Source organism: Anopheles gambiae, chromosome 3, assembly GCF_943734735.2.
Source record: "Anopheles gambiae chromosome 3, idAnoGambNW_F1_1, whole genome shotgun sequence".
In the NCBI taxonomy this organism is placed as follows: Eukaryota; Metazoa; Arthropoda; class Insecta; order Diptera; family Culicidae; genus Anopheles; species Anopheles gambiae.
The window spans coordinates 30,997,885-31,024,464 of NC_064602.1; the positions used below are offsets into that span (position 1 = coordinate 30,997,885).

Genomic DNA, 26,580 nt, shown 5'->3' on the forward strand with positions numbered 1-26,580 from the left:
ATCCCATGTAATCTGGTTCGTGGAAAACTGTTCTCTATTTAGGAGCGCACACTTCAGCGTAAATGAGTGGATGATAAAATTGGTTTAGTGTGAAGAGGAGGAGAAGAAAAAGAAGGCAGTCAGTATCGTCAGGAATTGCATGTTTCGTTGTGCAGGGTTTACCCGTCCTTTTCGCGATGTTAGCTACGCTATTTGTCGTTAACGGAAAGTATTTTGACAAAAAAATCCATATTTGTACAGTTCCAAAGCCGTTTAATTTGATTTTCGATTCAATCTTTATCAGGATGTTTTCTACAGTGCAAAGCGTAAAAATATGGGCAACCAGTTTGACTATGGGTTTGAACAAAACCAACTTTTTTGTGATCAAAACCAATGCAATGCAGTAGTAAAAAATACAAAAATAATTGAATATGAGTTTGTGGGTTTAAGAATTAATTGGCATTTGATTGGATATCTACCTCGAGTAGATTAGCCAAGCGAATGTTCTCCAAACCTTCAAGCTGGCAAGGAAAGCTCGAATAATGTTCAAAGGTAGCTTCAGATGGCGCTGTCGAGAGAGAGATAAAGACGAAAAGAGATCTCAAATTATGAGACAACCAGCCGATCATAAATTGGGCCAAAACGGTTAGATTTGTCTAAGGTCCCTAAGCGGGGTCAGACAAGGTCAGCTGAAGATTATAGGGCTTATTGCCATCGAAGGCGGACAGTAGCAAAAGTTTAGCGAGAAACAAAAGACGAATTTTCAAACTAGTTTACGATAATAGATAAACGCAAACGACAGTTGTAGAAAAGCCCGAAAAAAGCTATTCAATAAAAAAAAAATACTAGTCGTAGTAACAAAATTGCAAAACATTTTTCAATTGCCTAGTCTCCTAAAAGTTGGGACAAAAATGAAGACGAAATTAAATGTAAATAAACTATTTGTGAGTAAACTTTCGGCTGCTCATAATTTATCAACAAAAGCAGTTTATGGCTAAAACAATCAAGACTAATACTGTATAATTGTTACCTACAAATTACTTTCAAAAATGTAATGAAAATGAATAAGATGCAATAAGATGAAAATCTGTACTAAAACTGAGGCCTTATGTTATTGCACAGATGAAGCAATAGTTTTGAACAATACATAAATCTTAATAGACAATTTAGGCAGCTCACTTCACAAAATTGATGCAAGAAACCCTGTTTTTTTAATTTAATTTAAAAAAGCATTAAACTAATTATAAAATAGCGTTAATTTTGTTTGCGCTCAGAGGTCAAACCGAGGTCAAATATGCAAATAATATTAAAAAATGAATAAAACAAGACCCAAAACTGCTTCCATCATCACTATCATCATCAATCGCCCGTCTGAGCTATAAAAAATCCATACAAACCTAAAAAAACACACCCACATAGAGTTGAACCAAAAAAAGAGTTGAGAAACAAAACAAAAAATGGCACCACCGGCAACTTACAACAAAAAAATGAAGCCAAAAATAAAGTTCCCTTTCAGCACGTTAGTCTCACATGGCACTATTTCGCGCATTGCTCGCTCGCTGCCTGCTGCCTACGGTAAAGTTTCCTTCGCAGTGCAAGAGTGTCTGTCCGTGTGTATGTTCGTTCCATTGGTGCATTGGTGCCCCCTGCTGCGCTTCCGTTACAGTCCGATGCACCCTTTTTTTTATTGCCGCAATGTATCAAGCAGTGCAGGATGCAGCTGCACTTCGCCATTGCTCCATCGTATCTATTTTAGTCTCGCTGGCTTCTCTAGGCTGCAGCGTTTTTTGTGCAGCCTTTCACATCATCATTCTCTCGCACATTCGTTCTATTTCTTTCACACATACTCTCACACACACACACACTGGCTGTGGTTATCGTTAACCGAAAAACGGAGCCCGGAAGCGATATCCTACCGCGGGCTGCCGTTATCCATCCAGCTTCCTTCTCAGGCAAGCTTACTGGCGAGTGAGCAACGATGCTCTACTTTCCCCGACCACGCTACGGGGCCGTACCAATACGAAATTTCAAGTTTTGCACGAACCCAGCCACGTCCGGCCAACGCTGCTCGAGCGCGCTCGATCCATCGATGACACTGTGATGCGGAGTGATCCATACCGTTGATGATGAAATCAACGCCACGGGTACATTTCCTGCCATTTCTGCTTGGTTCAGGGTCGATGGGTTTTCGATTCGCGGGCAAGGGGTGGTGGGAGAAGCGGCCCTTTTTATTGTTGTGCACTGCCGGGGGTGAGGGGGAGTTACGCGGTTGCGGTTACGCTCCCGGGAGGGCGATGATGCATTGTGCGGCTGGCTGATCGAACGGATCAGTCCACGGCACACTCGGCCGCAGTGACGTCCGCATTCATAGGTAGTTGGGCCGAGAGACGCAGCACAGCAGGCCCATGTTTTTGTATAATGATCCACGCCGTCGCTTCGCCGGCCAGGGTCCGTTGATTTCGGTCGTCAGGGCAATGGTTCGCTCTGGAAAAAAGCAAATGGGTGAGGTTTTTGGGGAATCACGCAAGGGATGGCCATCGGTATCGAATAAAATGAGTCAATCATGGTCCCGGCTACGAAAGGCTTTCCGGGTACGAAGGAAAAGCACGCAATGACAGTGTGTGTTTGTGTGGTAGTTTAAAAGTGATGCACTGTTTGCGGTAGTGCATACTTTTAGGCGCCAATGAGAGTGCTCGTGCAAGAGGTGGCGAAATGACGCACCCTCTCAACAACGGGGATCAAAAACAATGAACATGCAGATGCTGCATTTGAGGGAAAGGGGTGGTTCAAAGCTTCCCACATGGTTTTGACATTTTCCCAAACGCTTGATGAATGTGTTCCAAATCAAGGCAAACATAAACCACAAAAAGTACCACAATACCCGAACGACCATTTCACATCTTTCAGTGTGGCCATGTGATCGATCGCCCCCGACTGTACCTACCCAGGTAGTTTTCCTGCTGCGGCATAAACTCCTGCAGCTCCTGCAGTATTCGGGCGATCTCCTGCGAGTCCTTCGTAATGCTGCACAGCTCCTCCTGGTTGAAGTCGGGCGTAATTTGCTTGCAGAGCAGTATCTGACTTATCACATTGCCCAGATTGGACGGGCCAGCCCGGTTCTCTGCGTGGGAGAAGATAAGCTTGGTTAGGCGCGACGGGGGCAACAGCATCACCACCATCGTGTTGAAGCGGGGAAAAGGATGTAGGTCAACGAACTTACCGTAATAGCCGGACATGTCCATCGGTATTACCTGCACCAGTCGGTGGCTTTTGATTAATTCTCTTAGAAATAGTTGAGCAAGGTAGAACAGCAGCACCAGGTGCGGGTTATCGGTCAGGATGCCCTCGGCGATGGCGCTATTGGGGGGAGGAGGATGAGAAAAAAGGACGAAAAGAACACTGTGATGAAGCTTTCAAATGGTTATTGGCAGGGTATCGATTTTTTTCGCTTTTGTATATGTACTAGTGATGGGAAAGTGAAGTTTGGGTTAGAATCTATCCAGATTTTTTATGGAATCGTTTCCGGATAGCAGGTCCGCAATCGGATTTCGGAATCGGAGATGGCTTCGGAATTGGTATCGGCTCAGGAACCAGTTCTGGAGTCAGCCCTGGAATAAAATTCAATTTTGGAACCTCCATGAGAATAGGCTTCTATGCAGCTACAATTGTATCGATAGACGCCAAGAACCCAAATTTATTTGTAAACGATCCATTCTCATGAAGTTTTTGGGATGTCTACAACTTCTCATTTCGATTTCGGAGCTGATTGCAATTAACGAACCAATTCCGATTCTAAAGCCGATTGCAATTAACGGACCAATTCCATTTCCAGAGCCGATTCTGACTCCGGAATCGGAGTCAACTCCGGAATTGGCTCCGACATCGCAATTGATTCCAAAATTGGAATAGGCTACGAAATTGATTTCGAATACGGAATTTAAATTGTTTCCGGAATCTGAATCGGAATCTGCTGAAGAATCGACTCCGACATCGGAATCGATTCCAAAAATGGAATGAAACTGGAATTGATTCCGAAAACGGAATTGAAATTATCTCTGGAATCTGAATTGGAGTCTGCTGAAGAATCGACTCTGACATCGGAATTGATTCCAAAAATGGAATGAAAGTGGAATTGATGCCGAACAAGTAGTTGGAACCGTGTAGTTCCGAGTCCGAATTCCCACCACTAAATTGTACGTCTGTGTAAAGGTTCCACGGTGATTCTATCACATTAAAGTGATCAATTATGTTGACGCAAAAAAAGAGCTAGCGAGAGAGAGAGAAAAAACTATATCGATCAATTAATGAGCGCTGTCAGCAGAGATGAAATTGAGGAAAGCTCCCATCAACGAAGCAGTAAAATCGTAGTGTAAAACATTCTCATATACAGCACACTGTTTTTTTACTGTCCCGTGGGTGTGAGGATTGAACGCCAACCACCTCGCTTGTTCTTCCTCCGCTACGCTACACTGACACAGTTTTCCGCTGGCAGTGCTCCAATTTTATCTCCACTGCAACGCGCACAACCACCTAGCGACGACCATTACTGTGGCACTGTTTGTGGCTGCACTACATCACGTACATGATTATCATCGGCTGGGCTGTGGTAAAGCGCTCGAAACGCGCGGGTTAAAGATGAGACTGCTCGGCCAACGTACGGCTCAGTTAAACCGTGGTTGGCAGCAGCTGAATAGGGGAGGTGAACTTCCTTTAAGCATCCGGTTGGCATCGTAATTGGGTTACGGTCACATCAGCTTGCAAAGCGTGCGATTTAAGGGCCAACCATTGCGAACAAACATGCGCCATTTACAGCAGGCACGGTGCATCGGATCGGTCGGTCGTGTCATAGTTCAGAAGCACCCCAAGGCACAGTGAGTTTATTATCGATTGGTCAAGTCCGTTCTAACGGAACGATCTTATGGTTAGAACAAGAGAGGAAGATCGTAACTTTTTACAAGTAAATGAAACAAGTAACAGGCCAACCAGTTTGCGCAGCTAATCGCATTGTACAACTTAGCCAATTAATTAATATAATTAATATAGCTCCAGCTCTGCCCAAGGCACAGAAAGAGAGAAAGTGTGTGTGTACAAGAAGGTGGTCAAACACGATGATGATAATCATTTCAAGGGGCAGCTCGGTCACATCGTTTGCGTTAATGGTCCTGGGATTTGTCTGCTCGTTACGAACCGTGCGCTAACGTCCCTTTTTTCCCCCCGTTGCGTATGCTCGTGCGAAACGCAACCATGTTATGTTCTCACCAGAAAGCTTCTCCCCAAATAAGAAGGAACAACAACATCACCTTCAGCTATACTTTTGACATTTGTTTACTTGGCAACGTGTCTGTGTGTGTGTGTGTTCGGGCGTGTCTCGGGGTTGTGATAATGTCCAGTGTTTATTAGGCTGCTGGTGCTGCTGCTGCTGCTCTACGAAGCACGGGCAAGGGCACGTAAAATCTTGGGAAGTCTCAGGAGTAAACCTTTTCCGAAACAAGGTTCTTTCACTTAGTGCATGTTCTTTAGCAAAGCAGACATGCTCTTTCCATTTCGAGAACGTCTTGAGTGGAATGGAGCAACGGGAGTAAAAGGCGGGAAAAGTGTTGTTTCTTGAAAAACGGAGTGAAAGTTTCTGTTTGTGTTAAGTCATGTTTGCTGATTACCGTGAAACATTTGCACACCCAACGGGCAACGGCTGGTATGGTGCAGAGCACTCATATTTTAAATTTGTTTTTGAGCATCTAGCATAGAAATCCCTCGCCTGCTATTGCCTAGTACATTAAACAATTTATAAGAATAAAAAATAAGCATTTATCAAATAAAAATGGCTTCAATTTAAGTTAATTTCCATCCAATCTATCTAATCCATTGAATCCAATCTAATTAAAATATACTTTTTTAATTGAAACATGAAATTATAAGCATTATAAGCTTTGCCATGTGTGATTCTCTGTCATCTCAATTAGTAGCAGATCTGTAAATTGTCTGAAAGGTTTGTTTGAACCGTAATAAATTACACATTTTCCCAGTAAATAAATAAAATGCGCTTAAAACCACATAATTAAGTGATTGCATTGAGCAAAAAAAAGAAACAAAAAACAAACTGATTGCTTAATGATAATAGATGCAATTAAACAACCACATTAATTGCACTGCACATTTGCAATTAGCGGGGGAAAAAGCAATTTACTGCTTCATTAAGTACCATCACCAACGTTCACGCATTTGATTCATTATTGTAAACAGATGATTATTTAGATGGGTTTTGAAAAACTGTCCCATAACGTTGGCTGTTAGCGACACTTAACACAAGCTAGTCAAAGCTGCTGCGTTCAAATGCGCTTAATTTGCATACTGTAATTCATTTGTAAAATTCCACCCAATTGTGCTATAGGTATACCGCTGCGTAGAAATGATTTTCCGTCCGCGTGCGGGTGGTACCACCCAGACAGTGCTTTAATTGAATACTCAATCTCGATAGCATCATGATTCCTCTTGGAACAGGGAGAAGAGGAAGAAAAAAAAGCCCGGCACTCTGAAAACGTTAATGAGCACAAGCGTGCCATTTTACCTGGCGCGACTGGGGCACGTTTTGCGCGTCAGCGACCGTGCGTCTCCATGGGAGTAAGCGGCAGTAAAGTACCGTGCGTCTCCATCACGCAACGATATAGCACAGGGGGGAGATTTCCTTTTGCTCACACAGGGCGGGCAGCTGGTAGCAGCGGGAAACAAGCGGGAAAAATCTTCAATCAAGAGCGCCGGCCGTATGCTGCCGGAGCCTATCAGCACCGTTCCGGTAATGATCGGTTGCCACCCGGGTGGTATGATAAAAGGGGAAAACAATATCATCGCTTGCCGGGTGATGCGGAACGCATCGTACGCTTGATAGCAGGTTCCAGCTCACCTATTTTCAACCTCCTCCAATCGATTCGTTTGCCGGTGCGAGCACATTGATTCTCTTGCCTTTTTTTTAATCTGCTCTTGCTTCAACTGCCAAGAATTGAAGAATCACAAACGCCAGAGATAGGAAAACAGTCTAACCAATCAATTTCCCATTCCCACCACGGTGCCCGGCATGCTGCTAGGAGCAAGCAGTGTGCAGCCACTCATGGGCGTAAATGAGATCGACTTTTCAGCATTCTTGAAAAAAAAAAATAACATAAAGAAACTTTCCAAAATACGCCGAATACCCCAAAAACGAACGAGCAGCATGTGATTTTTGGTTCCTCACCCTACCAGCTGTTTGAATTATACGCTCGGATGGCTTTCGGTGCTGCCGATACGGTATGTAAGTTGCCTTTTTTTCTCTCGGTTGGCTGAAGGGTTTTATTTTCAGCTCAAAATCACTCACCACGGCAGACAGGAAGTGCATGGCAGCGACGCACGACCGATCACGTTTGATGAAGCATGTTTTGCTGGTGTTATTTCGAAGAAAAAATTGATTAGAATTTCGTACCCATTCCGCCTTGGCCCTGTGACTGGGCGGAAGCGCATTGATTAGGTTAGCGAAAACACGCGTAACAGATCGAAGACAATCACGATGCCAATCCACCAGCTGGGTAAAAGGCAGAGCAGGCTCGTGATAAAGCGCAGCAGTTTACATTCGGTCGTGCTGTGAATTTTTTAAACAAAATCATACTTATCTACCTTTCCCTTCGCCAAGTGTTTGCCGGTGGCTTGTTATCATTTCTCGCCTGCCTGTTTGTAGCGTTACTTTAAATCACCACCCATTCGCTGACGGGGCGAATTGATTTGATTACCTCCGTTACCTGGTGCCGACTTGTGGCTGTTTGTCAAAGTCGCGCGGGCGCACACGGAACGGTAATTTATTGTCCTGCTTGCGAGTGTGCGAGCGTGCGTACGTCAGGCACGGTTTCGAAAAACAATTTACCGGTAAGCTTAAGAATTTACGAGGCATTAGCAGGATGCTGCAACGGCGTAGCGGCGTCAATGCGACCGTACAGGTATCGCACACAGATAAAACACACCGAAGACGTTCATAATTAATGTACTTCATTAAGCGCGGTACAGCGCGTGTGGCAGCGCAAGCAGGGCAGGGCGAGCACCGGGGGCTGTATCATGTGTCGCCCGTATTGCATACTTTTAGGATGAGTGGCAAAAATGGCTGCTTGCCGAAGTTGCTTGCCGTACCGGTATGAGGTAAGTTTTCCTTTTTCTTTCGTGCCTGAGTGCTGCGCGCACTTGGCCAAAAGTACCCTCGTCATGTGCTATGGCTGCTTCGGAAACTAGGAGTAGATTTTACGAAAGCGTATCATCCCCCTTGTCAAGAGGGGGCTGTAAAATAGCTGATAAATTTCTAGACTATACATTCGCTCGTGCAAAAGTTTTGGGATGGGGCGGAAGCACCCGGTACGAAGGGATCGATCGTGATGGAGAATGGAAATTAATGTTTGTACCTTTCGGAGGATATTAATGTACCTTTCGGAGGATATTGGTGAAGTTTGTTTTCAAATCTTGGAACGCAACTTACAACGCAATCATGCACAGATTGAGGTGCCCGTTTAGGAAGGTTTCGCAGTGAAAAATCGTTCCACATGATGAAAATTACCCGCAATTTGTAATCAGCAAAGGAAAAACATTAATAATGCTTAAACAAATATACTGCTAGCCATTTTCACCTTCTCTTATTAATATTACACTGCTTTTGTAAACTGAAAACTAAGCTGAAAGTTAATTAGTCAGCGGTAATTAAAGCTTGTTTGTCTCGTACGCACAAACAAAGCCCACCGGAGCCTCGACCACACGACCGGCAGCACGTGTCGCGTCAAAACCGAGAGCGATACACAATTATCGGGTTTGTCAAGACTAACAGCCGCCTGTCAGTAGCGGCTGTCTCGTCATTAGTTTCGTCATCCGTTGCGGTGAGCGATGATGTGGCACGCGTGTGGTGGTTGATTACTGCGTGGCTTGTTCGTTTGTCAGCTCCTGCCACTGTTAACCGGGTGGCCGTGAATTACGATGAAACATGATAATGTTTGGTTGCTTTGGGGTGGCTTTGTTTAAATGACAAACAATTCTTTACACAAGAATCGATAAATCGTTCATCAAAGACCGCTTGGAATGTTTCGAATCAAAATGGCATATCTTTAGGCGTTTTTTACTTTGAATTGCATACTTTAAGGCTGTAGCGCTTTGCTCGGCCACAAAACAATAAAAAAAAACCTAATTCGAAGTTAACTGCTTTAATGGACGCCATGAAGATAAAACTGGAAACAATATAGTTGATAAAATGACTCAATAAAAATGATGAATGTTTGATAGCAAAAAATAAACTACATAAAAATACATTTCCGCTTTAAAATAATGCAAACCCATAAACCCTTCGCGAACGGTTAGGGAACATTAGCACCTCACCGAGCCAAGGCATCCCTTGCTCGGATGATTTGTTGCAATCGGTGCAGCACGTAGCGCCGGCAGCTGAGCCCTTGCTTCTTATTTTCCGAGTGTCATCTGCAGTGAACGGTAGCGTCCCTTGTTGCCCATTCACTACCAGTGTCTCAATAAATCAAACTTTCCTAGCCTTCCTTTTTGCTGTTGTAGTTGTTGATATTGCTGGGAGCAATCGGCCGGAATATGATTAAGAATTTGCTTTTACAGTTGGGAGCACCAAGCACCGGTTCACTCGCGATCATTTTCATGCTTATGGTAGCATACAAAAAATAGATTGCACATGTAGTTCGGCTTGCGGGCTGGTGGTCCGTGAAAAGTGTCCGTGCTAGTTTGCAGAGGAGGAAGACGTTGTTTTATCCATATTTTAATACAGCACACTTGCCGGGCACTGCCAAGTGGGGCTCTGTCCGTGAGAAAGCGTGTAAAATTTACTGCCCTGAGATCTTTTTGTATGATGGACTCAGTTTTAATACAAGAGCTGTCTTGTATTCACTGTTTTGTGTAGACGAATATAGCAGTTGAAAAGTTTATCACGATCTACTGTCGCTATTGTGTACCGTTTGGACTGGGTGTGCGAATCAATTAAACTTCATAATGTCATAGTTAACGTTTGCACTACAGTCGTCACAAAAGAAAATGCTTCAAATAGTGTCACTTTCCCGACACGATCTTAAGATTGCGCTTCACTATCAAAGCCGTTTGATTCCGGCAACCCCCCCAGTGGCTCTCGTACTGATTTCCATCGGCCTTGCTGAGAGCCGAGTGGCTGTGAAAGGAAGGCAGAAAGATTATCCGACGATTGTGCCGAAAGGCAAATCTGCTTTTGAATAGATTATCTTCTACCATGCCGAGGCAATCCCGAACGTCCCGAACGTGCCGGAAGCTGGATTTTAAAGCGATGGTATGATGCTAGTCACGTGAGGAATGCGACTATTCCTTTCAAAACTGATCTCATGAATGATTATTCACGCTCACAAAAGGAAACTGATTATGGCCTTAAGGCATTTTCGCTCTTCTGTAGACTCTTACTGGTGTGTATGGATGTTGGAGGGTAAGCTGTTAATGTAGGATTATTCTGCATTTATGACAAAAACTAATAATGCAGGACAAATGGAGGTAGTGCCAATGGTAATTTGTGCCATTTTCTCTAGAAAAAATAAATGAATCGCATTAAAAATATCCTTAAATAACGTTTTAAACTTAGAATAATTGCAAAAGCGGTTGTGCAAAGGTTTATGTGCTCCTTGTTTATTAGAATAACGACAGTGAGAACACTTTATATTTAATTAAAAAAAAAAAAAACACTCAAAGCATACGAAAGCTGTTTCATACTTTCGCAAGAAGTGCCATCACTGCAGTCATGTCCAATTCCATTATCGCACCCACCCCGCTGTATGTTCTGAAAACGCATAGAACAGGACAATGCAGCGTATGCCATGCCTTCAGCACTGCCCAAAAGCTTAAGAGCAAACGTGCAAAAACTCGTACCGACACAGAGAATAGTAGAGAGCACCGCCAAAAAAACACACAAAAAAACAAACACTCACACACTAAAAAGAAACCACCAACGCCGTACGTGACAGGAACGGGAAATGAAATAAATTGCATAAATTTTGATACCCAGTTGTTTATTATTTTCTTTCCCAGCGCGGAACAGATTATGATGGTCCCGGCTCGGTAGTGACCGGTGGGCCGGAGGAAACGGCAGACAGCCAGTCTGACAGAGTTCATTACTTTTGCGCTGCTGGCGAAAGTGTGTTGCTGCTGTTGCTGCTCCAGCAATCGTGATTCGTGTTTATTTTGCCTCTTTCTCTACTTTCTACCCGGTGGTTTATTCTTCTCATTTTGGGTGAGGATTTATTTAAAATCTGTTGCCGGAGTCCGGATAGCTTAGCGAATGAATTGCCCGCGAAGCCTTAGACGGTGGTGTAACGCCCCGGCTGACTGTCAATTGCATTGAAAGATTAACGCCACTTGCTGTCAAAGTTGATAAATTGCAACCCACAATGGGAACAGTGCTGCTCGCTCGACATTTGTCGCTTGGAGATCGGCTCGAATAGAAAGGCTCGTTATGAGCTTGCCGGGGAAAGAGGTATGATTTTGTATTTCTTCAGCTTTCTCGCAGATAATGAAAAAACTTTCATAATCGTCTTATTCTTGTTCTGGTTCATGGTTTTTTTAGAATGGTTTTTGTAGCGATTTGTTTCTCCTCGGTTTGAAGTTGAGTTAAATTGTCCGCCAAGTTGATCAAGAAGCCGTTCAGTCGATCAAGAAAAATAGTTACTAAATTGCATACTCTCAGGCGGTTGGGTTGAGCGTTGGTAGAGAATGGTTAAAATACTTCCGCATATATATTGCATACATTTAGGCGTCTTCATAGAACGTAAAAACGCTTAAAACGATGATTAAAAGACACAGCTTTTTATTGCAAAATATTACAATATGAAGTGACGGTATCGTCATGTAGAAGTTTTGGTTTCTCATCTTACAGCCCCATAATATGAAGTAGCTCGTTAGTACATTTTTTCGAAAAAAAGCACACTTTCTTTAACTGCAACGACTTGAAACAAGCAAAACAATACCGCTCTTCACCAAACAGGTCTATTGCTTTCGGGGTGTCTTACAAATGGTAGTCCCATTCTTAGACGGTGAGCCAACTTTACAAATACTTCACCGCCAACAGTAAGCTCCTTTCGGGCCGAAGTACCTTAAGTACTGCTCCTTACAACACAACCGGTCAGACCGCTCGGTGACACCCTCGGTTGGTCGCGTGCGCGCTCGCTCGCTGGGTAAATATTTAAACTGGCACAGGACAATTTCCAACCGGCCCATTCGAGAAAACAACTTCCGGCCGCTTTGCACCTACCGGGAGCAAGGGGGCCTTGTTTGCATCTCGTTAGTTCGCTCGCTTGCTTGCGCTCACCGTGAACGCTTTCCGGGGCCGGCCAGCATGATATGAAAAAAAACTTTTTCACTTTTCCTTGCAAGATCCTTGCTAGTTCCTCCAAACGGAAAGCATGTGTTTGTGCAGGAGCTGGATGTGGAGTACATTAGCCTTGGTCCCGAAAGATGGTCGCAAAGCATCCACTCGCATCTAACAACTTCCTGCTCTCGGGGTCGAGTCGAGAGTGTAGTGGACTCGCACGACTGCTATCGTACGTATCGTATCGCAGATCATATCGCCCGAAATGCCACACGAATGTAGGATAAAAGTGTTAACATACTCCCTTTCCCTCCTGCTTGTGACATGATGGAGTAAGTTTTTGCGATATGTTTGCGTAAAGTAGAGGATAAGTGATACAATTCCACCACAACTCCGGATGCAGTGACACACTTACGTTCGTATTTGGGGCAGTATCAGGGCGGCGGTATGCTTGCAGGCCTCGACGCAGGATCGGCGAAGTTTTCGGATCTTCTCCCGCAGCTCCGGACAGTCCCTCGATTGGCCGACGTGTATGAGCAGGTCGCGAAATAGTGCCACCTCACTGTTGATTTCCAGGATGAGCTGCAAAGAGAGAATGCAAAAAGGAAGGCACGAGGCTGTATTAAAGTTAGGTTTGGTACTGGGCCTTTAAAGGTACATCTTGTTCATGTTGAAAATTCAGATACTTTGAATTAAATTTCCTCTAAAATATTCTGCCTACACCTTCAACACACGCGCAGGATTTACAGTTCGGTGACTAAAACGCTTCATCTGGTTTGGTTACATTCTTAGTTTACACACCTTGAGCTAAGCATGTTACATGTGCGGTTGCAACAGTAGACAAAAGCTCATTTTCATGCTGAGCGCATAAGCAAGCAAGCATCCCCTTAAATGCTTCCTTCACTGCACTGCAGTGCATTAAAATCTTATAGTATTTTACCTGGCACTGGAAACATGCATCCTACAGGATGCCTTTTGAATATTAATGCTGCTCGAAAATGCGTCTAAAGCGTGCCAGACATGCGGTGCCTTGCAGTTGTGGTTTTAAGGTCGCTTTGCTAGACGGTGAATATGAGATGCAGAATTTTACCAGACTGACATGCTTTGGGTATTAGTCAGGAAGAAAATGGCTCTAACAATGGCTCACAAGGTAAGCATAAACGATCAAAACGGATCGGGTTGAAAATGATAAATAACTTGTCTGCACTGGGAAAGCTAAAATAGGTGCTTGAGTACTTAACAAGACTTAAACGCCAAGCGGATTGCATACTTTTAGGCTAATATATCACATTTATGACAAAACGATAGTTTGAATACATTTTACGAGTTCAATGTAACCACAGCTGTCGGTTTGTGATACATTTTGGCATCATGTAAACCAACCAAAGCTTTCCTGTAGGCAGCTGCTTCCAGCTCTTCTCCAGAAACAATAACTCATGTGCTAGACATATCAACGGTATGGTTATTGCTACGGGAAAGTTCCATTTCCCATGTGTTTGCTGCACTATTTCGGTTGAACAATCGTATCGCTCCAATATATGACTCTACCAGCCGGTGTAACGCCCGCAGCATCCGTACACCTGCACCAGAAAAATCAACTCCTCCACTGGTTCATCTCCGTTGCAAAATGCATACGAAAATCGCAAAGCTCCGGGTGCGCATCCGTACAACTTTGAAGCGTGCCAACCCCAGTGGGCGCTTCGCTTCCCCGTAGGCCCTGAATAATATATTAATAATTTGCACCAGCAGCAGTGAGCGATACTAGCGGCAACTCAAACAACCAAACGTGACACCACACACCCACCCACACCGTGGGAGCGTTTCCGGCCTAGAAACTCATTAAAATTCTATCGGTAGCGCTCGTGCCGTTTACATGCTGCTGGTGAATTTAATTCCACGACGAAGCGGCCATTGTATCGTTCCGAGCCATTCTGGAAACGGTTGCATGGGATTGATAAGGGGATGGAGAAGACGAAAGGGAATGAATTCGATACCGAGACATACGCCCGACAGTTCGATGGACGCTTCTAGGGAAGATGGTTTCGCTACTATTTCGATCTGCGGCGGGTGAGTTTATTAATATTCATAACTTACAACCAGCGAGTAGATCACAAATGTAGTAGTACGCTGTATGAACCTCGTGATGCGTGACTCGCAATATGTCACGACAATCACACAGGAGCGGCTCTATGTTGCTTGATTCCATTTTTGACCCAATGAGGTTCAATTTCGTGTACACACATAATGTCTACGGGCATACGACTAATCGTATCTAAATATCGCACGGTAAGCCAGCTCAGCCAGCTTATTTTCAATACACTAGCCGGCTTACATTTGGCGGTGTTTGGTGTTGATCCGTTCGGGTAGGGTAATAAACCTTCCGGTCAACCTGCCGGCCACAACCCGGGGCACGCTCTGCTAATCGATCGATTTCGATTTTACGGCCGATGTACTGTCTGGATCTCCGCGAGGCGATAAATTGTGCGTCTAGCGAGCCGGGACCTAAATTAATTCACCCTCTCGTCGGCTCGTGAAATCACCCCTTGGATAAAGAGAGAGAGAGAGATAGATGTAAGGGAGCGCCGTATTACCACGGGTCAAAGGATACTAAATTAAACAATTTACATAATAAACGCCACGAGCAGACAGACGCCGCCAAAATTCGAAACACGCAGTGGGTAGGTCATGGCAAACGCTGAACGATGATAATTATTCAGCAGAAACTAATAGTCGTCTTCTCTCCCTGCTCTAAACGAATAATTTACATAAAAGCTTGTGATGTATGTGATGGCAAAGTAAACTTTGCTGGAGTTTACGACAAGTTTTTTTTTTCACTCGAAAAAGATTTCTTTTTGCGTTAGATTTCTCTACTAAAAGCTGAAATAACGAAATGTTTTTACCTACTTTTCAACCTTTTAAATCTGCCGCAACCTTCACAGCCTGTGGGTTCCGGTTTGGACCATTTTAATTATTCTAATTGCTTAAGCCAAAACCTCTAACCCACAGCGATCGTTTGCGCACTCACACGTACAGTATCCTTCTCCCCTCCCTGATCACATTCCGCAATGCACCCGAATTGTGCAGACAGTGAAATTCATGCATGTAGTAAAATGTGTAGTAGTAGTATGCCACCGCCTGTTCCTTTATGTCATAATGGGGCACAGCATGGGCACAAATAATAGGTGGGTTAGTCTCAGCGCACCAGAAGGTTCCAAAGTTTAATTAAAATGCTTCTCACAGCTCCCGCATCGGTGTGCATGTGGGTGTGTGTGTTTGGGCTTCCACCTGTTGTGGACGGGGAATATGTTAAAGGCTAGCAAAATGTTAAGGAATCAAAGTATAAAGAAGAAGCCGTTTATCTGATGAATGTTTTGATGTTTTGTGTAAAACTAAACCTATATTTGTTTTTAATAGCAGGATAATATTTTATGCTGCATAAAGACCATATACATAGTGAAATTAATGTTTGTTCTTCTTAGTTGTTAACAAATCGATTTATACTACTTTTCTTCATATGCATACTGCCCGTAAAACACACATATAGGAGGTTATGTCATCAAGCAAGCCTAATTTTAGGCGTTTTGAGTATCCAATGTTGTGACGCAAAACTTAAAGCGAGTTGCTGTCACTTTTGCTCCACATTGATTGACCTACGCTTGTTTAAAAATAAATTTCAGTTCCACGAAGGTAAAGCTAAAAACCAAAGTGATTTGTCCTGTTTCCATGATGTTTCAACATTGTCGATTAAGATAAGGCAGCAGGTGTGGTGGGATGTAATGATCTGAAAAGGCAATTCTAGGGACGATTTTATAATAGAAAAAAAACCTTTTTTCAACTCTACATCTCACAAAAAGGTTGATGAATGTGCTGTAAATTAATTCGTAAGTGTGCGCATGAAAAAGGATTCTAGATTTTGTTTACCCACACCGAGCTTATCATACCGAGCTCAACACACTAATGAAAATAGATGAAACCGCTAATGCTGATGCTGGTTGTGCGCCCGACAGTAGGCTATGCAAAGTTGTGAATGGCACCCGAAACACTGCTGCGCCCGAATGTAGGCAGCTCTTCAGGACTGGCAAATGAGTGAACTTGATTTTGTTTTTTTCTACATCCCAACACCAAAACCCAACAACATCATTAACATCTCGGAAAATGTTCACGTTCGTTAGTGACGAGTGTTTGTATACAATGTGTGTGTGTTTGTGGGTGTGTGTGTGTGAGTGTGGAAAGCTTTCAGAGCGTGATGGATGTTGATAGGATGGTAGGACTAGGAGCAGTTTTAATTAGATTCCCATGTTGTTTGTTACCTTGCTTGAAAGGTTGCCGGATCAGAGGGCAAACATAGTTGCTCAACCTCTGATGCCCCCGTCAGGCATTTACAAATTGTAAACTCCAAGCTGTATTTGCAGTTCGTATGCAATTGTTTTCTTGTCCTATTCATTAATGCCAGCTGTATCATCACCGCTGGTGACAGTAAGAATGTATTGTAGACTTGTTTATGTACTTCTGAGGTTTATAACCGTGTTGGAAAATCTTAAACGTGCTTCCACTACTCGAGAAAATACAGTAACCAACATTAAACTCACCGTGTGCAGGTTGGAGATTTGGGTAACTTCCACCGGTGTCATATGGTGCATGGCCAACATGTCGTCGCGTGGGCACTACCAGTACGCGTGTCGCTAATACTCGCTTACCCTTACCCCCTACCCACTACTGTGCGTACTAAACACGCGCCCAAACTACGAGCCCCCCGTGAGGCACGCGGACACGCAACACGATGCTTTTATTACGGCTACGATTTTCACTGGTGGCATCCGGCGCGACGGCAAGTAATGCTGGTCACGCAGTAAATCCAGACCCATTACGGACGCACGGGAGGAATGGACGCTGTACCACGGTAGGCACTGCAGTGATCGTCCCGAGCACCATTAACATCGATTTTTGCATCTTTCTCACATGCTTTCTTTTGCGCAGGTTGACTGTATGTTATTCTTATTCACATTTTATCGCTACTCCTAGACAGCCTTTAAGTAGACACTGGCACAGTAAGCACATGTACACTCTGTCGACAATTCGAAGTTGTCACATTACGTTGTCACATTCTTTTATGATGATTGGCACAGTATTTCATAGTTTCACTCTGAATATCTCTTACTAGACGGACCGGAGAGAGCCTGGGGCCTGGTAAATTTTGTATTTGTTAACAATAGTATGCACGGAAGTAAGTTTTTCATCGATTTCCACCGAAATGCGCCTAAAATTATGCAATTTCATAAGAAATGCGCCTACAAGTATGCAATTAACATTGATTTACACCATTCGTATACGTTTACATTAGTTTTTAAACATTTTTCTTCCTAAAATCATGGTTCAATAGGGAATTTTGGATGAAATTAAGATGTCGTTTGTGGTGAATAAATCTCACCAACTTCCCCCGCAATACGCCCTGGACTGGGCAGAAAGCAATCTTGTATTGTGGAGAGCATCGATTGGATTCAAGGGATGGAAACACCCCACTCTAGTTTCTGTTACACTATCCTTGAAGCCATTATACAATGATGCACGGTGCACAAAAGACACCATACCAACGCACCGAAGCTCATCTCGTTTCGACGCCCGGTCTCGAGGAAACGCGTCCCAACTTCAGCGAGCGAGTTTGACGTAGCGCCTCGAGGAAACGTAGTACAACCCGAAACAATGCTCATCGCAAACGAACAACGTAGTGAAATGTTAACTTGTGTGACTTCTTGCCCCGCACGGTGACTCGCGTCGCCTCGACACAATCGAAAGTTACACAGTTGCCTTTAAGGGAGAAAAGAGCGTCAGCAGTACGAACAGCAACCAGCAACACGAAGCGTTGCCAACCGGAGGCGCGTATGCGATCAGTTTCGCCGGCCAGTCGGTGGCCGGTGCCGAGAGGGATAACGAACGAGCTACGAAATTGGCTCGCTTTCAGCAGCGAGCGAGGCCGAATGTTAGTGATTCCACTTCCTGGAACATGTTAACATGACGCTGAACGATGCTGCACCCCTCGCACCGTACGGGCTGCCTGGAAGCTCGCCAACGGAACAGCTCGTTTCGCAGCAGTACATTGCTGCGAGCATGGTGTAGCTATTTTCGGGCGATGCAATGGCGAAGTAATTGTAACGTGCTTTTAATAGAATGAGTCTGCCTTCAGACAGCTGTAGAGTGTGTACAATCTTTCGAATGAAACTATAACTTAATTCAATAAACCATGAAAAACCCCTCGCGAGCTTCATACAACTCACTAGTAAACAACCATTTCAGGGTCCGAATCGCCAATACAAACCATCTAAACCGGCCGAAAATGATACCTCGGAAGGCTAGGAGGAAATGGCAGGGCCAATAACATTCCCCTGTAGTGTGCAAAGGACACAGGACGCATGTCTTTCCGTCTGTCAGCGAGGCACTTGGCCAAAGTGGATCAATTAGAGTGCTGTTGTCGGTGCTGTTGGGCAATGGACACACACGCACATACACAGTCAGCCAGTCAGACTCAACTGGTTGTTCGGTTGTGGACAACTGTCGCGCGCGCGGAAGCACTTCTGGCAGAACATGAGCAATTTTTCGGTTCCGCTGTCAGCGTCAGACAACCGAACCGACAAATGTGTGATTGCTCGTTTGTGCCGTCCTCTATGGTTATCCTGATCGCCTGCTACGGGCTGCTGTTCTGTGTTGTTTGTGCTTGTGGGCGTACACACATGCGTGTTTGCTCCGGAAGTCGATCCAAGTCGAGTTGTCTGCTTTCGGTGAGGGTTTTTTTCTGGGCAAATATGACACTGACAGCTATAGCCGGTTTTGTTTGTTGATCGTCTGATGCACTCAACACTGTAGTAGGGTAATAAAGGCTATTCTGGCTAGCTTCTGATAATAATAAATTGTATATTACTTGTGTTGTTGTCGCGTTTTCCAACCATTCAACTTTTTACCGCGTCATTATTCCCTCGAATAAAAATACTTTGCTAAACAAGTTTAGCAGAAATATTTGGCGTGCAATGGAGTGAGGTTTGAAATTGGGCTTTTTTCTACAATCCTCATCCTTTTCTCCACGGTACGCAAAACTCAAGTCCAAAAGCGGTACATAAATAAGCGACTCTATACTCTTCGTGCTGGGGGACCACTTTTTCGGGCAGCTAATAAATCAAACACCGAACTGTAGCTTGCGCCAGCGAACGTTCACCACTCCGCGCCCGGGCTAAACGCATCAAAACTGGGGTAGATGGAAAACAAAAGGGGAGAAATATTTTGCATCTGCTCTGGCAGAAGAACAGCAATAGCAACGAACGATCGAGATAACAATTTGCATGTTTATGAAGGGAAAATAACGCTCCCCAGCGTTGGTTGGCTTTTTTGCGTTGTTCTCGCAAAACAGGAACATGATTGCAGATGAAAACTTTTGAACTCAAACTTTTGGCCAAAGCGGGCAAATTATCGTCCATGTTTTCTTGGAGCATCGAAAGTTAAAACACACGATACGGCGGAAAGTGGCACGATGTTTGTTGCAGGAATATAGAATTTTAATGTGTTGCTCTGTTTCGATTATAATCTTCCAGGAAATGGAGAGTTAAAGCAAAATGTAAAAACGAGCAAAACGGCAACACATAATAATCTATCGTAATAACCCGTGAGATGAAAGAATGTCTTTACATATCTATCAAAAATTTAATTTATCGGTAAGCAAAGCTTAAAGAGTGCAGTTTTATACTGTTAACACGCCCAAAAGTATGCAATTTTAAATACGGATGGTATTTAAATACGCCAAATCGTCAAATTTAAATACGCCTAAAGGTATGCAATTAGGCGTATAAATTTGACACAATTGACGCGAAACGCATTTGTTTCTTTTAAATCGATACCAGAGATTTATTGTTAATATATTCAAACAGTTTTACATATAGATTTATCTTTTAGAATATGTATTTTTATATTTAAAAAATGCATATTTCAATAACTCACACATTGCAAATCATTTAGATCAAGCGTCACTGTTTAGAAGCAACGCCACTGCCGCATGCTCGAAAGAACGGAATGCTCCCGGTCCGTTGATAAAAACAAGGAAGCGCCAACACACAGCACAAATAAATCTTTCCCATACCAGCCATCAACCAACTCTGTTGCTTCGCCCCTCCGTTATCATTTGTAATGGGTTGCATTTGACACCGGACTTGGCATACCCAAGCTCAGGCCCACCCAAGAAGGGGATGAGAACATCGGGAGCAGGAGTCGACATTTCACTTCCCTTAAACTGCTCTCAACAGCTGCATAAAACATCGGGCCGGCTGTCCCCCGACTACGCAGGAAGTACACGTTGCGGGGTACCGCTAGGGCCGAACGGGAGTACAAATTCCAGCAAATCGCGCCATCGGTGTGAAGTCCGCCCAGGGGCCAACCAGCGCCGCTGAAGTGAAGTGAACATAAAAAGGACCGCACTAGAGTGTGGTGCCGGCTTGCTGCATTTGCTGCTTCACTGCGGTGGCGTAGTGCTGTCAATGTGTGGGTGTGTGTTTGTATTATAGTGTGTGTGTGTTCCACCATGAAGCATAGTTGTTTTGCGAACGCTTTGTGAATCTTTCCTGGAGGTGATGAATCCTGCCAAATGGTGCTGAATTCCTTCATTACCGTGGAAAGCTTTTGTCCATTCATCGCACAATTCTGCAGCTGCGCTGGAGGAGGACGTCGAAAGCGAGAAGGTTTGTTTAGGAAAATATTTCAATATTGTTTTTCAACGAGAAGTTCTGGGTAGATTCTATTGTTCACTAGATTTAGGAGCTTTCATACGGAAATCTAAGTTTAGGGTACACGGATTAGGCGTGTTATGTTTTGCTATTTGAGGCATAATTAAATGCAGAATGTCTTGTCAGAATGTCAAAAATAAATGAAAATGAGCTGATTTGGGCTGCTTTCTTTAAGTATTGTTTTTATTTCTGTGTAATATAAAAAAATAGATAAGAACATTTTATTAAAAGTTTAAAATATTTATCAACTTATAATATTCCTATGAACATGACATACACAGAAAAACATTAACTATCATTGTGAATAATTCAAATAATAAAGTAACATATACTACTTGATATTCAACTTTAAACTTTCAATTGCCAATTTCGAACGATACTGCTTGCAAACTACACAGTGAAGCTGCTGGGGACAAGCCAAACAATCGAATCAAAATATTTGTCGATCTAATTGGTGTTGCGAAGCCGCATTGAAGAAAAACATCCATACATGCTACTTCACCAAGCAAAACGTACACAACATGCCTGCAAAGAGCACGTATGAATGATTATTTTTAGAATCCGATTTAATGTCAAGGGATCTTGTTTTTTGTTGTTGTTGCTCTGTTCGTTTGCTCTGCCCGTTCCATTTCGTTTCGTTCATTAAAATATGAATCGTTCGAGCAGTGCAAATGTTTTCGACAGCAGCTGTACCAACTGGCAGCAGCAGAACCGCTTAACGTACCCCTAGAGGTATGCAATGTGAAGAAAGAAAGTATCAACATGAAGCATGAGCCTTTAGTCAGCTCCATGAGAGTGAGAGAGAGAGAGAGAGAGAGAGAGAGAGAGAGAATCAAACTGCACAGCTTAGACTTACTTTCACCTCTGGATTACAAGTGTTGTGGTTTTTTAATTGTTATTCTCGAATAAAGAAAGCTCGAGAAGAAAGCTTGAAACAGAATATAAAAAAGAACAACTCAGCAGACCTGTCTTGCTGATGAAGTGTTTTTAAAACAATAATTACAGTATGTTGCAACGTGAGTTTAGTATTTAAAGAAAATTTTGCGAGGCTTTATAATTACAATAAATATTTTGATTACAAAAAATGCTCCAACATTCGTCTCAGCTTCCTCATTGATGTTTTGTTTGAGTGATTTTTTTTATTTTTTCAGCATTTGGTATCGCCCTCGGCCAAAGATACACAAATGATTGTTCATTTCATTTCCCTTCATCACGCGCACACGGGCATGGATATGAAAATTTTATTTTGCATCCATAAGCCCGTCCCCACAACCCCACGCACCAGTTTCATACCATCCAGCCAGCCTCCAAGCTCCAAGCTCTCATTGTGTGTGTTCCCTTCGCGTGCCTTTCACTTCCATTAGCTTGGCGGAAGTAAAAATATCCATCATTACGAGCGCATCATGTTTCCGGTTGTCGTGCCGGTAGCGAAGCGCATGGGACCGGAACCGTTGCCTTTCCCTATTTGGTGGCTAGGTCTCATTGTTTGTTTGTGTGAAGAAAGGAGAGAGCGTGAGAGATATAGAAAGAGAGAGAGAGAGGCAGCACGAGCTTTTTCCTTTTCCCGTGTTGGGTTGGCGCTCGTTTGTCCACCCGCTGCAAAAAGGATGTCATCAAATTAATGTCAGCTCTGATAACGATATGACACTATTCCCACAAGCGCTGGCGGCATCGCCAAGCCAGCACCGGAAAGCTAACGATAGAATAAAAATGTTATGTTATTCTTCGTGCCCTTGCGCGACTGACAGGCCCGCCAGACAGCTGGAAGGGACGGAACAGAGGGATCGCGGGTAAGGGCCAGAAACCGTGAGTGATAAGACGATATTGAGGTAAGCTTGCTAAAGAGCGGCAAAAAGGGGCTCCCAGCCCCATCCGCCGGAAGTAATAGGGCCGAACGGGTGAAGCAATCATACTTTTTTTTTCGCCACCCTTCTTTTCTCTCTCGAGAACAATGCAAATTCAACGCCAAACAGCTTACCGAAAACTAGATTCGGCGTTGGCGCCTCAGCCAGACCATTTTCGCCCGGATGAGGATGATGCTAACGGTTGCGAGCGGAAAATGGACGCAGAGAGGAAGGCAACGGACAAAAGGTGAAAAGCGCCGGAACACTCCGAACACCCCCGGGTGTGACAGACAGTGACAAATGGGAAGCAATGAGTGGTCGCTGCCAGCACCATTGTCAGCGCCACTGTCCGACAAGGTTATGAGGTTATGAGGCTGTATTGCGCCTCGTGCTGGTTTTTGTATTTTATTTTGCTCGCCATCAGCAGTGGTGACAGCAAGGTTGGTTAAGCATCAAACTGGTCGGTAAACAGTCCGGACCCGGCTTAGCTTGATGGCACCAGAAGCAGCACCCACAACAGCAGCGAGCAGATTTAAGACTCATTATTTTTATTTTCCATTTTTTGCGGTAAATTTCCACGGAAAACTACCTACAGCATTGGGGCTGTGTGTGTGTCTGTGGGTGGGTTGTGGGCTTGATTTAAAAACACTTGCTGGTGAATCTCGTTCCGAGCAGCTCTGGCCGGATAGAAGGAAAAGGTGGGCGAAAAATCAATCAACCATTAAATTCATTTTTCCAAACTCTTCTCCACGTTTTTGCTCAACCTTCCACAGCTTTCGGTCACCTTTTGGGGTTGAACTTTTTGAGGGAAGAGAAAAAACAAAAAAAAAATGCATGCTTCAGAATGAATGGAGAAAGTTTCGTGTTTGATCACAAATCTGACAGGATGTTTTTTGTGTTGAGCTCTTGAATTATTTTACATCCATTAAGTCATTAGATGGCAACGGTGGTCTGGCTGGGTTCAAGCACTCCATCGAGAACAAAATGGACTGAAATAAAAAAAATCACTAAAATCATTTTGTAGATTGGAAGCGTGTAAGTAAGAGAAAGTTTTTATTGAAATGGATTCAAATCACGTGGTTGGGCAGTAGATTTAACCAGTGGATAAAACAAATTGCGGACAGTTGCGAGATTGATCATTGTTGATAGTGTTTTAAAAGCGTTATTCAGACATTCAAAAGGGAGACAACGAAATGAAATAACAAACAGGAAATAGTGAAAAAAGGAAACGAAATCAATATTGGTTTGCATATAGAAGCTTGAAAATGGCAAATAAGATAACAGAGAATTCATAAGAATGGGTCAATTGGCAATGTTAAAAACGAGTACACAAAAAGAGCAAAATATTACTCTTTAAACACCGTCGCTCCCCTCGAAGGGAGTGTAAAAGTGAGCGGTGCGAGCAGGGCAAAAAGTCAATACGCTAGTGCACGACAATCAATGCCGGTTCGGGAACGAATCCTAATCAAATGTTTGCCTAAACTCTCAGCTGGCTCGTATCGGGTCAGCTTTGTTCCATTTTTTGCATTTATAAGTGTGTGCTGATTGCATCAAAAATGAAGGTTCACTTGTTGAACCATTGCTCGTAATATTGACTCAGGCATGAGCAGTCGAGTTCGTGTGTGTGTGTGTGTGTGTGTGTGTGTGTGTGTGTGTGTGTGTGTGTGTGTGTGTGTGTGTGTGTGTGTGTGTGTGTGTGTGTGTGTGTGTGTGTGTGTGTGTGTGTGTGTGTGTGTGTGTGTGTGTGTGTGCGTGTGTGTGTGTGTGTGTGTGTGTAGGTAAGGAGAACAGCATGTTTACATACGGGGAAATGCTAGTTACGTGAATCTGGTTACCAGCTCATTGGCAGCGGATGATGTGTGCACGTACATGGGGATAGCCACTGGAGGATAAAGTTCGAGTAACGAGCTTTGAGTGTCGATTGCCCCGCAGAACTGGGTGTGGAAAATGGATAGTTCACATACACACACACACCAACACCTTCGGGAATGCAAATTCAGTAACAAGATGAGGTTTAGACGGGTACAATGGTCGACACCGCAACGGCATGAAAAGGTTAGTACATTGAGTTGGTTTGCCCTCTCCCGGAGGAGTTTACGAGATGTTTTTGAACATTCCAAGCCGTGATTGTTAGAAGCTTGGCTTTGTACAGTTTCCTGTCCACTGAGTAACACAAGGACTATGGGGTGAAAGTTTGATCCAATTTCGTTTTCGGAGATCGGCTCGGAAACCTTAGGGATACAGTTTGAAAGGAAACTGTTGTAAAGAGTATGCGAACTTTTGATATGAAAGAAGCTTAAGAACATTTAAGGGCGAAATCAAAAATTACTATTAAAACTGCATAATTTGATTGGTAGTTTCGACAGTGATGCACTGACAGCGCCTAAAAGTATGCCATGTTATTTGCATATTTGAATGTAATAATCAGGCTTATTCTATTCTGAACTCGATTCGATTCGAGTCGAGAAAATGAACTAAATGTGGACTTTTTCATACAAATGAACATAAAAAAAATCATCAACTTGACATCGAGACGACTCGATTACAAGAATAGATTACGCCTGAATGTTTTTTGTCATGCTTTACATGCCCAGCACAAAGATTAGTGTTGACCATTTCCATCGAAAACCCAATAAATCAAGATTTTGTATGTTTGCATTGCATACATGCAGGAGTGTTCTACGTATGACTAAAATTGAACACGCCTAAATTTATACATTTCGTTCATCAAACATTACCATATTACCGTTTCCGTACAAGTAGTTTCCCTTTTGTTTTGCTTTTGTTCCATTCCTACTCAACCAGTGCGACACCGTAACCTACAAATTTACATTCGGTTGAACACCGCGCAGACCTTGTACCGATGGTAAGGATGTGTACATGGACACAGCTCGCCCAAAGACAGACAGATTCATGTTTATTCCGATGCACACCAGCGCACACCGTAATGAGAGACTCGACTCGACACTGCTACAATACACATACAAGCCAGAGATGACAATGACAAAATAAAGCTTAGTACCTTGCTGTCTTGCATAGCAGCTCACCAATACCACAGGTGGAATGGAATCACCTGTGCGATTAAACGTACCTCATGCATTTCCATTCCCATTCCCTCATACTGCATGCGTTGCGAAGGAAATAATACCAACCGACCTTAACAAACCGAACTCGAACCAAATGCAAATGCATCAGTGAAGACTGAAGCCGTACCGTACCGTCTATTATAGTCGATCCCTGTGATTTTCTTCCCTCGCGGTTTCAGCTCATAAGCTAAACAAAGGCTTAATTGTATGCGTCAAATCACCGTCACACGGAGCATTGTTGTCGAGCGGAGCGATATACACACGAGTGACTGACTTGACGTAGCGCGAGAGAAAAAAAAAAGCTTCTCCAAATAGCGCGACAGCGAGTGCCGAGAATGGAGGAACCAGCCAAGAAGGGGAAATAATTATCTTCATCCGCGTGTGAGGTGGAATGTTTCCTTCTTTCAAGGGACGCGTCAGCGATGGGGCTCTTTACGGTAGCGAGTGAGCTTAAGAGATGTTGCCTGCCGTTTTGTTTTTTTTTGTTGTCGTTCTTCACCTTCTGTTACCTTCTGCTCCGTTACCTGGGTTTCATATTTCAGAATGTAAGCTTGCCACGCGGTGGCTAATGTTGCGGAAAAAGA

General features: G+C 43.7%; 1 protein-coding gene across 3 annotated transcripts in view; it reads right to left on the reverse strand.

The window, feature by feature from the left end:
• Positions 1-882: 882 nt before the first annotated feature.
• Positions 883-26,580, reverse strand: part of LOC1280269 (uncharacterized) — a 63,155-nt gene continuing 37,457 nt past the window's right edge. For 2 of the 3 annotated variants that reach the window (XM_061657548.1, XM_061657547.1), the window contains exons 2-6: positions 16,897-17,484; positions 12,723-12,889; positions 3,200-3,336; positions 2,924-3,100; positions 883-2,463 (exon numbers count right to left, since the gene is read on the reverse strand). In XM_061657548.1, the coding sequence (XP_061513532.1) occupies positions 2,345-2,463; positions 2,924-3,100; positions 3,200-3,336; positions 12,723-12,889; positions 16,897-16,956 (660 nt within the window). In that variant the 5' untranslated portion in view covers positions 16,957-17,484 and the 3' untranslated portion in view covers positions 883-2,344. The remainder of the gene's footprint in view (positions 2,464-2,923; positions 3,101-3,199; positions 3,337-12,722; positions 12,890-16,896; positions 17,485-26,580) is intronic. The other variant, XM_061657546.1, reaches the window with a different exon arrangement.